We start from the raw sequence: 13,055 nt of genomic DNA, 5'->3' as shown, positions 1-13,055 counted from the left end.
TAGGAAAGAACTGAAAATTAATTATGTCATGTTTATATTAGAGATGGTGAGCCCATGTAGAGTAGTGGTTTGAAAGCTGGAGTATGACTCTGGAGACCAGGATTCAATACTCTGTTCAGCCATAAACCCACTGGGTCAACTTAGGCTAGTCACATGCTCTCAGTCTCAGGGGAAGGCAATGGCAAAACTTCTCTGAACATATCTTGCCAAAAAATCCCATGATATGCTCACCTTAGAGTTGTTATGAAGGCACACAACAACAACAAATTGGAGATGTGGAAACAGGAATGCAGTCCCATCCCTGCCCCCCAGCCAAGTGAAAATGGGCCAACATTGCCCGTCATACCCATTGTAGTTGCCCATCCTGGATGAAATCATTAGCTTAAAACGGTGATCAAGCTTTCACAAAAAGTGCACCAATAACAAACAAAAAAATCTGAGTATACCATTCTAGGCTGCACTAAATTTACAAGCAACTCACATGCCCACACTATCATTTGCCTCTTTGTATGCTTCCATCTTTAGTAGAACAAGACAGGCTTAGACTGCAGATATAACTCTGTTGTGATCACCACATACTATTGTACCACCAGCAATTAATCCACATCTCACATTACCAGGCTGTACTTTAACATACAGTTACAACATCATGTCCTCAGCTTATTCAATGTATTGTTTTGAAAGCTTGAAGAAAAAGCCTTTATCTGGCTTTCAAGACTGCTGGTTTTATTGTGCGTTAAATTACATTGGTGGGCTAGCCATCCGTAGACTGGAGCATCTGCGGATGGCCCTGCCCTATTATTATCAACGGTGGCGCATACAAGTGACCGCACTAATGTGGTCACGCACATGCCTTGTATTCAATTTATAATAATGGGACCTGAGGTCCTGTGATTTTTGGTATGGGGGGAGCAGAATGTAGCCGATCTATATTATACCATTTGATACTGTTTTTAAGGTGACTTCAATGGTTGTGATAGGACAGGCTAGAAATAGTGAAATAATTAAAGACAGGTTTTGCTTTAAAAACTAGGAAGATTTAATGTAAGTATAAGACAAACTGCTCCATCAAAGGCAAGCTTATCAATGTGGAATAGACAGAGCCAAAAGAAATGGAAAACCAATGTGGGTCCAACTACTATTAACACAAGTTCAACTTTCTTTCAAGGATATTTCTTCCCACTTTCCCCCATCCTAACTGTATGTAGGATCAGAGGTTTACTACTCACAGGAATTCCTTGTAATTGTGGTTTGTCTAGTAGATTGTGAAGCTCATTTCGAGAAGCTTCAATTTTTTCACGATCTGCAGCATCTACCATATACCTGTTAAGTGGAATTGATTTTAGTGACAAATCAGGTTTAGAGATATACATTTTTCATAGAACAGAGTCTTGTTGAAAACACAGGAACCCGAGCAAAATAAACCCTCTCTCCAGTTACTACAGGTTCTGAAGTGGCTAGCAGGTAAAGCAATGAAGCTGAACAATATGAGAAAATTACAAGCCATGTAAACCTCACCAGTAGTGATTACAGTCATCCCACAGAGGCGGGTAAGATTCCAAACCTAATGGTGTTGCATGAACTATAACCTATCAGAATATGTTTTAACACTCAAACAGTTGTATATTGCCAAAATCTTGAGTAACTCTGTACAAGAAAATCCATGTGGAATCATGAGGTCCTACAGATTAGACTGCTATTTCCAGCATTCCTCAACATTGGCTATGTTGTCTAGAGTTGTTGGTATATGCCAGTGATGGCAAACCTTTTTGGTTCGCCGTGCACGGGGGAGCTTCCACCCTCCGGGGGCAGAGCTGCATGCCGGGGGCAGAGCTTCCACCCTCCGGGCGCGGGGCTTTCCCTGCTCCCTTTCCCGACCTCCAGCTGTCTGAGAGACAGCTAGAAGTGGGGAGGGGGATTGAGAGAGGGGGTGACAGGCACATGCCTGCTCCTCCTGCCCTTCCTTGGCCCCCAGCTGTCTCTCAGAGACAGCTGGGGACCAGTAAGGGCCCGTGAGGGGCAGGAGCAACAGGCGCGCAGCGCCTGCTCCTTTCTTTGGGGCTTCGCCAGGCCTGAGGTGTCCTCCGAAGGACACTTCAGGTCTGCCGAAGCCCCGCGGGGAGGAGGAGGACGAGGCTGGCGGCCCCGCTCCTCTCTGAAGGGCTTTGCCAGGCCTGAGGTGTCCTCCGAAGGACACCTCAGGTATGCCGAAGCCCCACGGGGAGGAGGAGGATGAGGCTGGCAGCCCCTGCTCCTTTCCTCGGGGGTTCGCCAGGCCTGAGGTGTCCTCCAAATGACACCTCAGGTCTGCCGAAGCCCCGCAGGGAGGAGGAGGTGTGTGCCTGCCCTCTCCTCCTCAGTCCCTTCCTTTGGCCAAAAGGGCTCCGAGGGGAGTTTTTGTTTGGGAGTTTTTTTAACACCCCTATGGGGTTTGTTCAGATGCACATGAACCAAAATTTAGTATAATCAGGAATAGAAGCAATAGGTCTTGGGTTCATGAGATTTGCTCTCTCCTACTTCCTCTTCCTCCCATGTGGACATGAGGGGTTAGGAGGAGTTTGCTTTACTGTGGTTTGTTCTTTTGTCCAAACCAGCAAACCATGGCTAACTTTGACTGGCAAACTTTGACTATGCTTTGTTCCAAACAAGCCAACTTGCAATTGGAGAGAACTGACTGCAGCATATTCTTGGCTCACAAGTGTGAGTTACATTATAGTGTTTCGGAGTTTCAAATTTGTACTGAACAAACCCCAACATGAAGTAAATGTTACTTGGCAGTGTTTTATGGCCTGTCAAGATTAACACTGCTGTCATTTAAAGGAAAAGAAGCTAGGGCTGTACCCATACTGCAGAAATTATCCAGTTTGACACATCTTTAACTGCCATGGTTCAATGCTATGGAATTCTGGGAACTGTAGTTTGTTGTGGCACCACAGCTCTCTGACAGAGAAAGCTAAATATCTCACAAAACTACAATTCCCAGAATTTCATAGCACTGAGCCATGGCAGTTAAAGTGGGGTCAAACGGGATTATTCCTGTAGTGTGGATGCAGTCCAAATCTGCACAATTTGCACTGTAAATCCTACCACTCAACAGTTAGATTAAAGAATACAGAACAGTACTATACCTAAAGCATTAGATACAACAAACAATGAAACCAGCCAATTCAAAGTATCTTCAAGATGTCTATACTTACACAATAGCATTAACTCCTCTGCAATAGCGCTCCCACATACTTCGGAATCGTGGCTGGCCTCCTATATCCCAGATCTTCAGACAGAAAGAGAGAAATTTTCTGAAGGCTCAATGTTTAAAAGTCATAAAGAAAACTCCACAGACCTGGAAACTGAACTGCAACATGAAAAGTCCTGTCCAAAGATGCCCATAACTGTTGGCCTCTGAATGATTTGGGCAATACAAATAGCACAGAAAAATTCAAAGTGTTGGCTTTGACCTATAAAACTCTATATGGCTTAGATCCAGACTATTTGAAAGCCAAGTGTGGAGGAGTCATACTATCTTTGGAGGAGTGCTTTCTCTCCATCCCACCACTCTCTCAGGCTCATATGATGGGGACACAGGTGAAGAGCCTTCTTAAGGGGTGCTACTAGGCTTTGGAACACCCTCCCAAGGGACATATGATCTGACCCCTCTCTGTTGTCTTTTTGCCAGCAATCACAGGCCTTCTTGTTTAAACAGGCCCTTCCGCCTTGGCTGACCAAGGGGAAGTGCTGTGTAACTGGGTGTGCTGTTTTAATATACACTGTATATTTTAAGTGTATTAATTGTTTTAAAATTTAATGTTTTAATGTTAGCATTTTACTTTGTACAATTTAATGCTTGTTATCTTTTGTACTTCATATTGTCTTAAGTGTGCTGTTTTAATTTATGTTATAAGCTGCTTTGAAACCCATTTGGGAGAAAACTGGAATAAAATGAATAAAAATAAATAAATAACAGAATCCTGTAGCCACAGTCTTCATTGCTCCTATCCAGCAGAAATGGAATGATCCAATTTCAACTAATCTACTCTTTGCTGGCTACTTTTTGTAGGGAGGTGGACAGTAACACTAAACACTCGGCTCCACTGCTGCTTCCCACATATAAGACCTACCTCCGTGTTGAACAGATTCTTCCCAGTGAAGCACTACAGAACACTCCCCAAAGAACTGGACTGAAATACTGAATGCCCTAACTATTTCAGGGAATGCCTAGGATCCATTTTCTGCACTCATGGACCCATGATCGGCTGCATCAGTGGAAGAGAAAACTGATTTGGGGGCTAAAATGGGGGGTACAAGGGAGGGGTTGTTTCTGCTGAGTTTAGGGCTCTGGGGCAAACAAATGGCTTTGTTGGGCCACGTGCAGGCTGTAAGTTGCACAAAGCCCGCTCCTCATCTGTCAAGGACCCAATGATATCATATATTTCATTACCACGCATAAATGTCCATTAGAGCAGATCATGAGGCAGGATCCCTGTTAAACACACTGAAATATGCAACACTATGGCCCATTATAGATGGGCCTAAAAGTGTGCGCTCCGCGCGTGCTAGGGTTAGGAAGCGGCGGCACTTCCGCACACCCCTAATCCTAGCACGCGCAGAGGGTGCACAAAATGGCAGTGGCTGTTCCACACAGCCGCCGCCATGATTACGTCATGACCGCGCTGCCTCTAAAGGGGGGCGGCGCGGTTGTGATGTAGTGGGGCCAAGCGAGGGCGCCTAGTGCGCCCTTTCCACGGGCTCGGAAGGAGCTCCGTTTCGAAGCTCCTTCCAGGTTTGCGTCGCTGGGCGCAGCCTTTACATGGCTGCGCCCAGCGACGCAGAGGAGAAAGGGGCCAAGTGGCCCCTTTCCCCTCCTCCCCGCCGCCATCAGGTATCCTCGGGGCTTGAAGCCCCGAGGACACCCCTTTTCAGGCCGCGAGGAAGCGGCCTTTTGCAGCTTCCTCGTAGCCTGGAAAGCGGCGGATTGGGGCCTCAGAGGCTGCCGTTGTGGCAGCTGAGGCCCCGATACACCGGGGAAAGCAGCGCCTACAGGCCGCCCCAAAGGAGCCATCTGTAACGCGCCTGTATAACCAAATTACAATTATCTTAAAATAGCAGGGCTTTGTGATATAATCATGATAACAGCAACTCAAAAAGTTTCATCTCCTTACATTAGGTGTAAGTACAACAGCATGGGGTGGGCACAGCAGTTTTCAAGTACAGTGAAACCTTGGTATCCATGGGGGATCTGTTCCATACATCACCATCCTGCGGATACCAAAAATCTGTTGTCCCATTGTCCCCAATGGTGGCGCGTGCACATGGCCATACCACAATTAGGGACAACGGGATTTCAGGTAAGACCCTGTTGCCCCCAATGGGGACAGTTTCTAGCGGTGGCGCAGCTGCATGCATATACCACCATTAGGGACAATGGGGGTTTCCAATCCACGGATGCTTAAAAACATGGATGACAAGCCAGTAGATAACTAGGCACCACTATATCAGAGGCTTGCTGCTAAAGGGGATTTTGTTTTAAAAAATATTAATTCTTTATAGACCAGATAAAATACTGTTTTGTCTCCTGCATGTTCTGCATGCAGTGGTTTTACAAGTGGTTAAAGACTAGCAGATTATACAAAATGAAGAACAGTCCACTGAGAAATTAAGTACAATGGAAGAGACTAATTCTTTCTGAGCTTGGTGGGAGCTCCTTTCATTTGTTCTTTCATAGATTGTTGTAGTTTAGTGCACAAAAAGAAAAATACATACCTTTATTGTGACGTTACCCTTGGTAACCTTCCGCATGTTGAAGCCCACTGTAGGAATCATATCTTCACTGAACTGACCTGACTGAAAAGTGGAGAACACCACAGTCATTAGCAGGACAATGGAGGATCTCTTAACTTAATTAGCCTTTAAACAAAGCTGCATGTATTCTTTTTCTTTCAATGTAAGGAATCATGCCTGGAAATGCAAGAGAACATTTAAGATGTACTCAGCTAAACCAAGATTTCATACTACTTCCTACAGTCCTTTTCAGGAGGACAAAGCATACAGTTCTGTTTATCCAGTGAGCAAGTATCACATGTAAAACCATGAAAATCATAAAATGGAGGCAGGCAGAAGAGAGAAGGGAAGACACACTTGGAAAATAATGAATCATATGCAATGGCTCAGAAACATCTTGTTTTAATGACAATAGCATGGGAAGAGTTCAAGCTTTACTCTGGAAATATGACCCGCCTAAAAATAATTCCCATTAGCCAACTGAGGTTACCATCTCATCTTTTGGAAACTGGTTATCAACTCAAAAAGTACACCTAAATCCCTGGGGCAACAGGATAACATCTGGAAGAACCGGTAGAGCTTATGCACTTTATGGGAAGTTACACTGGTAGCAAATTGCATAATTTCCAGATATTGAACTGGAAAGCCTACTTTGAGATGTGTACAAACCTGAAATATCAAAAGAGTTTTAAAATAAACATAATACTGCAGCAGGAGATGTTGTGTACCATGGTACTTCAATACAAAAGGAAGCAATGGCTTCTGAGGCCAAAGGGTGCAGTTTTATTCACTCCTTCCCACCACATACACAGTACCAATGTCCAAGAGAACCCTTAGATGTAGTCCTTTATACACTATTGTCCTTGCAAATCAGGACATCTACCTGTTGAAATTACAGAAAACAGAGCACAATCACTATTCTTTGGATACAATTCTAGTAAAGCTATAGGGGAAAATCATGTAGTTTTTAATTCTATCAGACCTGATCCCTGGAATCTGCCTGGTTAATTTCTACCTCGTCTTAGAGCAGTGGTTCCCAACCTGTGGGTCAGGACCCCTTTGGGGGTCGAATGACCTTTTCATGGGGGTCGCCTAAGACCATTAGAAAACACCTATTTAATTACAGTTATGAAGTAGCAACAAAAATTTCATGGGTTTGGGTCACCACAACATGAGGAACTGTATTAAAGGGTCGCGGCATTAGGAAGGTTGGGAACCACTGTCTTAGAGGGTGAGGTTCTGACTGTCTGCAGCTACCTCTGCTGAAAGAGGGGTGGGGATGGGGGGTGGAGGAAAAGGAAAATTGAAGGACACACATGTTTTAAAAACATTTTTCCACACAGTCTTTTAAGCAGAAAAATGGGGGAAAGACCTGAAAAAAATGGATTATGGAATATTTTTTGTTAAGGATGAATAAAATGTTTCAGACAAAGTGTTCACATATTTTCTGCCCCCAAATATTTTAAAACCTATGTAAGAGGAAGGCATTTATGCAAGTCTGCACAGTCTCAGATCATAACAATTCCTGGTTTCCTTTATTCAAAAATAGAAATAAGTGTGTTACTAGTGGAACTAGTGGAGATTTAATATTGTCTGTTTTACTAATGTTATTGTTGTTTGGGCTGTTTGTTTAGTTTTTTTTTAGGGGTGTTTTTATTTTATTTATTTTTTTTATTATTTTTTGGCCTGTTCTTTACACTTGCAAAACCAAATCAGTTTCTCATAATTCAGGTGTTCCTTAAAGCTCAAGTGCTTGTAACTCCACCTGTAGCAAAAAGTAAAATTTTAAGAGTTCTGCCTAGATGTTGATTGGCTTCGGGGTGCTCTGGCAATGCAGCGTTACACGCCACAGGAGCGCCATAAGGCCATGGCTGGGTGAGAAAGCCAGCTTTTTGCCAGTGCAAAAAGGAGTGAAAGTTTGCCATTTCTTTTGGGGGCAGCAAAAAGGCAGATTGGGGCCGCTTCAAGCTTTCTCGGGGTGGCCCTTTCCATCCCTAACTTAATCTAGGTGGAAAAATGAGCATTAGTGCCACTGTATTCTGCTTTGGTCAGGCCCCACCTGGAATACTGTGTCTAGTTCTGGGCACCACAATTCAAAAAGGATGTTGAGAAACTGGAGCGTGTCCAAAGGAGGGCAACTAAGATGGTGAAGGATCTGGAAACTATGCCCTATGAGAAACGACTTAGGGAGCTGGGGATGTTTAGCCTGGAGAAGAGAAGGTTAAGAGGTGATATGATAGACCTGTTTAAATACTTGGAGGAATGTCATATTGAGGAGAAAACAAACTTGTTTTCTGCTGCTCCAGAGAACAGAACCCAGAACAGTGGACGCAAACTGAAGGAAAACAGATTCCATGTCAACATTAGGAGGAACTTCCTGACACTAAGGGCTGTTCAACAGTGGAACATACTCCCTTGGAATGTGGTGGAGTCTCCCTCCTTGGAGGTCTTTAAGCAGAGGCTGGATGGCCATCTGTCGGGGATGATTTGACTGAGAGTTCCTGCACGGCAGGGGGTTGGACTGGATGGCCCTTGCGGTCTCTTCCAACTATATGATTCTATGATAACTGCAAAATATACAAGATTTTAGCCTTGAAACTGGAATTAGATGATCAGCTGCAAAGAGAACATTGGATGATCATTCCAAGATATATGAGATAGTAAGATATAGGAGATGAATTATCCACAAAATTAACACAATACAATAATATATGATTATTTAACACATCATGTTATTAATAATTATGACACACATTTTGTCACAAACCTAAATATCATCTTAGGTCATGACAAACTACTGTACTATTCTAAATAAGTTTCACAATGGAACAACAAGTGCGATGGACCAGAAATTCTTCAATCAAGTAAGTTGAACCAGTATGGTGCAGCGATTTGAGTGTTGGACTATGACTCTGGAGAGAAGGGTTCAATTCTCCTCTTGATCATGGAAACCCACTGGGTGACCTTGGACAAGTCACACACTCTCTGCCCCAGAAAACCACATGATAGTCTCGCCTTTGGGTCACCATAAGTCCAAAACAATTTGAAGGCCCAACACCAGCAGCTGAACTACTGAATTGATACCAAGAATAAAACTACCTTGAGAGCTATCAGTACAAATTGTGTGAGCATGCCATGAACATGAAAAAACAAATTCAAAGAGAGTAAAAAGAAAATATACAATCGCTTTGCTTAGAAGTAGCAGTCAGCTAAGAATGTGACTTGTTTTTAATAACCTGTGACATACATGGGATACAGCTGCTCTGATCAGTAAAGCAGTGACTTGGATTCAGAGGTTCGATGAGCAGAATTCAGCACACAAGACCCTTTTCTATAAAAAGGGGGGGCTATATAGGACGTTCATGAATTCTCCTTCGTTTGACATCTCTTGAGAAGATGCTCAGAAGGGTTGGGCGAACCCTCAGGAACAGACTGATTATAGGGGAAAGTTGTAAAAATGGTTTGCCCTCACTTTTTTCAGCAACAGACTTGGCCTGGATTTCAGGAGAATGGAATAGAAGAAACTGTGACTAGAATTGACTAGAAGGAGAATAGAAAAGAAGGAACAAGCAACCAGGTCAGAGCAAAGGGTGTAGATTGCTCACAGATTTTTCAAAAGCTTTTGAAATGCCATTGAAATCCACAAACAGCTGGATAATTTCAACTGGAAAGAAGAAACCCTTAAAGTGAACAAAATTTGGCTGCCAGTCCTGAAGAATAGCAAAATAAGGACTCAGCAAATGCAAATGGGAAACCATTCAGAGTCAGGGGCTTTCCCAGCAGATAATGATTACCAACTGGCAGACATTGGCACGTTACAGACTACCCGTTTGGGGCGGCCTGTAAGCGGCCCTTTCCCTGCTGTATCGGGGCCTCAGCTGCCACAACGGCAGCCTCCGAGGCCCCGATCCACCGCTTTCCAGGCCGCGGGGAAGCGGCAAAAGGCTCATTTGGAGGCAGCGCGTTCGTGACATCATAATGGTGGCCCCCATGTGGAACGGGCGCCACCATTTTGTACGGCCTGGGTCCGTACTAGGGTTAGGGGTGTCAAGAAGTGACGCCCCTTTCTAACCCTAGTACGTCCCCAGGACGTACTTTTATGCCCGTTTGTAATGGGCCATTAATCCTCTTTTGCATTAGCCTCCCAGCCTAAGGCCTGCCATCAGCAACAGAACAATACACATGCAAATCACTCCTGCATTCCCAGGCTCATACAGTGTGTGTGTGTGTGTGTGCGCGCGCGCACACACACACACAATATTTTTTCCAGGCAAGCATTCTCTGAAGATGCCAGCCAGAGATGCTGGCGAAACGTCAGGAAGAAACTCTTCTAGAACATGGCCACATAGCCTGGAAAAACTCACAAAAAACAATACTAAACTTGATGAAAAGCAGAGGAGAGGCTGGTAATAGAGGAAGACATTTCTACAGCCTCAGACATGAATGAATGAAAATAATACTGCACAGTAGGAGAAGAAACATTGATGAACTGCATCACCTCAAAACACCTTATTTTAAATTACTAGCTTTATAATAGTATGAAAAAACCAACTCTTTGTCTGAAATCAGGAAACAAGGCCAAAGAAATAAGGGCAAGAAGTATGTCTTCTAGATTGCCAAAAAGAAAGTATGCTGTCTCATATATAACCAACCATACATAGTGCAATATCTCCATCTGGTTTCCTTCTGAATCTGGCAGAATACTGCTGCCTGATATACTTCACTAAATGACCAAGATAAAGATCACCAGTTTGAGAACTTAAGCCTACTGACACAAGTTCAGACAATTCCATGATGGATGTAGGTAAGGATAGAAGAATAACTCTGTTTGCAAACCACAACTGTAAAATCCTATAGTATCACATAGAACCTTATTGGCCTTCCTGCAGGATAATCATAGTGGCATACATGGTGGTTTCCTGTGAGGTAAGAGGTTAAACAAAGAAAAGACAGCTTTGTCCAAGAATGTAGCTGAGTAAAGGATTTTAACCTCCTTGTCTTCTGTATACATCATTCCTACATAGAAGCTCATTAAAACTTACTAATGTATAATCAACTAGCCATCATTGTTCAAAACATGGTGCTTCACATGTTAAAACTGTTTGCTGTGCTCACAATGAAGTTAGGTGGTGCATGTATTTTGGCTAGGGTAGATCGCAGTGCTAGCTCAGGATATTTTGTTATTCAGGTAACTACTCAATCCCTAAACAAGCCTTAAAATACGTATATCCAAATGGAGTCAATATTGCTGCAAGGAGTTCCACTGAAAATCATCAGCTGATGGTTATAACTAGTGTAAAGAAGTTAATGTTAAAATGGACACAGAATACAGAACACATGATTGAACTAGAAAAAATGGGAGAAATCATGGGGAAAGGCCAATACATTTACAATTTGTCAAGGTCTGAAGGAAAACTATTTCAAAATGTTAAACAGATGGACTGTCACCCCCAACAAATTGACAAAATGTATAAAACAGGCAAAAACAAATGCTGGAAGTATTCAGAGAATGTGGAATCCTTATATCATATCCAGCGAACATGCCCAGTGGGGAGAAAATATTGGAAAGAAATCCACAGTTTGATTACCAAGATTATTGGCAAAGAAATTCTGTTACAACCAGAACTCTCATTACTGAACACGACAGATAGCATAGAAACAAATCTGGAAAAAAGAATAATTCTTTACAGGATTACAACTGCAAGAATCTTGTATGCCCAAAAATAGAAATCCCAAGATCTGCCTCTAACTGAAAATAGTTAATTAAATTAGCAGATATGATGGAAATATTTCTTTCATATTGGCTTAAAGACAAATCTATAGAGAAGGTAGACAAAGAATGGAAATCAGTTTTACTACTATGGAAGGAAAAATGGACAAGTTTAAGAAACATCGTTTAAAGAAAGATGAATAGGTAGACTGATGAAAGTGAGAGAGAAACCAGAGATATAATTGGAAAGTGAAATTAATAAAAAATAACAACAATCAAAAGGGAGAAATATTTGGAAGAACACAATGACAAAGAAATACTGACAAGATTAGATGGGAAGTTATTATAAGCAACATTTAACAGATATAAAAGGTAAGATACACTGAATGTTTCTTTGACTTAATATAATGTATGTTTGTTCATTTTAGATATGCATTTTGTTATGTGGACAGAATGTTTGTGTTGTGTTAATAAAAATTATTTTTAAAAAATAGCTAGGGTAAAGAGGTAACAATTCTCTCTCAAGAATTCTAGAATCATACACCTAAAGCTTTTAATTATATCCTGGAATGCTTCAAATTTCTCACAGTAAGAATCATTACAGTGTCAGAACAGGCAGTATTATTTTTGAAGCACTGTTAGGCAATCATTAGTGTTTAAACTCTTGCAACAGATACTTATTTCATCGGCTGGAGTAACAATGCAAGACTGGGACATTCTGACCTTAACAGTCACTTTGAGAATTTATTTGGTGCTTCACAAGAATCAAGATCCAGCCAGTCCCTTATTTTTTATAAACTCAAAAGAAGCTAGACAATACCTAAGTAATTTAATGAGAACAATTTTCTAGCACAAGCTAAAGAAAAAGCAAAAAGGCCATAATTTCATGTAAAAGCCATGAGAATGCTGTGTATTTAGTCATACCTAAATTCTGTTGAGAATAGCTCTTGAAGTTAACAGACCAACAAACTAGTATACCCAAGTAGGAGGAAGCAGAACAATGTAGGTGTGCCCACTGAAGTATACAAGTCCCATTATAATTAAAGAGTATCATTCATTCATCATCAGAACATGTACAGAGAACAAAACATGATAATGGGTTGATTCCTTGAATTAATTTCCTTTATTGGACCTATGATCGTATATCCTTCCTCAACAAGGAGCTCAAGAAAGTATACATGTCCCCCCCCCCCATGGCAACCTTTTATGGCATATTGAAGATGACTGATTGTTGTTCTTACAACCTATCTAGAAGATAGCTTGAAGGATAGTGGCTGCTTCAAGACAACTTAGGAAGCCTAATCACAAAATTCACACGTCTTCCCTCAAATCAAGACTGAAAGGAGTTCTGAGAGCTGAAGTCCAAAATATTGGGAGGATCAAGGTTTGAGGAGCACAGGTCTGCTCATTATTGGATCAAAAGCCTATCTGGACCAATGTTTAGTTAAAAGCTATAACCACTGCTAACACAGTCACCATTTCCTTTGCTTTGCCTTCACCTCCTTTTCGACATGTGCATGTTTTCTGACTAGTTACCTCCCCTGAGCATCACAAAGCCACCATTTACCAT

The 13,055-nt window shown here is 42.2% G+C and overlaps 2 protein-coding genes across 2 annotated transcripts in view; one reads left to right on the top strand and one right to left on the bottom strand.

Moving 5' to 3' along the window:
- Positions 1-13,055, top strand: part of SUMF1 (sulfatase modifying factor 1) — an 891,645-nt gene that overhangs the window by 192,422 nt on the left and 686,168 nt on the right. The window lies entirely within an intron of this gene.
- Positions 1-13,055, bottom strand: part of ARL8B (ADP ribosylation factor like GTPase 8B) — a 30,076-nt gene that overhangs the window by 3,750 nt on the left and 13,271 nt on the right. The window contains exons 2-4 of the mRNA XM_042448636.1: positions 5,758-5,838; positions 3,198-3,271; positions 1,230-1,323 (exon numbers count right to left, since the gene is read on the bottom strand). Of these exons, the coding sequence (XP_042304570.1) occupies positions 1,230-1,323; positions 3,198-3,271; positions 5,758-5,838 (249 nt within the window). The remainder of the gene's footprint in view (positions 1-1,229; positions 1,324-3,197; positions 3,272-5,757; positions 5,839-13,055) is intronic.

This window comes from Sceloporus undulatus, chromosome 2, assembly GCF_019175285.1.
Source record: "Sceloporus undulatus isolate JIND9_A2432 ecotype Alabama chromosome 2, SceUnd_v1.1, whole genome shotgun sequence".
In the NCBI taxonomy this organism is placed as follows: Eukaryota; Metazoa; Chordata; class Lepidosauria; order Squamata; family Phrynosomatidae; genus Sceloporus; species Sceloporus undulatus.
This window is presented reverse-complemented; position numbering and strand designations above follow the sequence as displayed.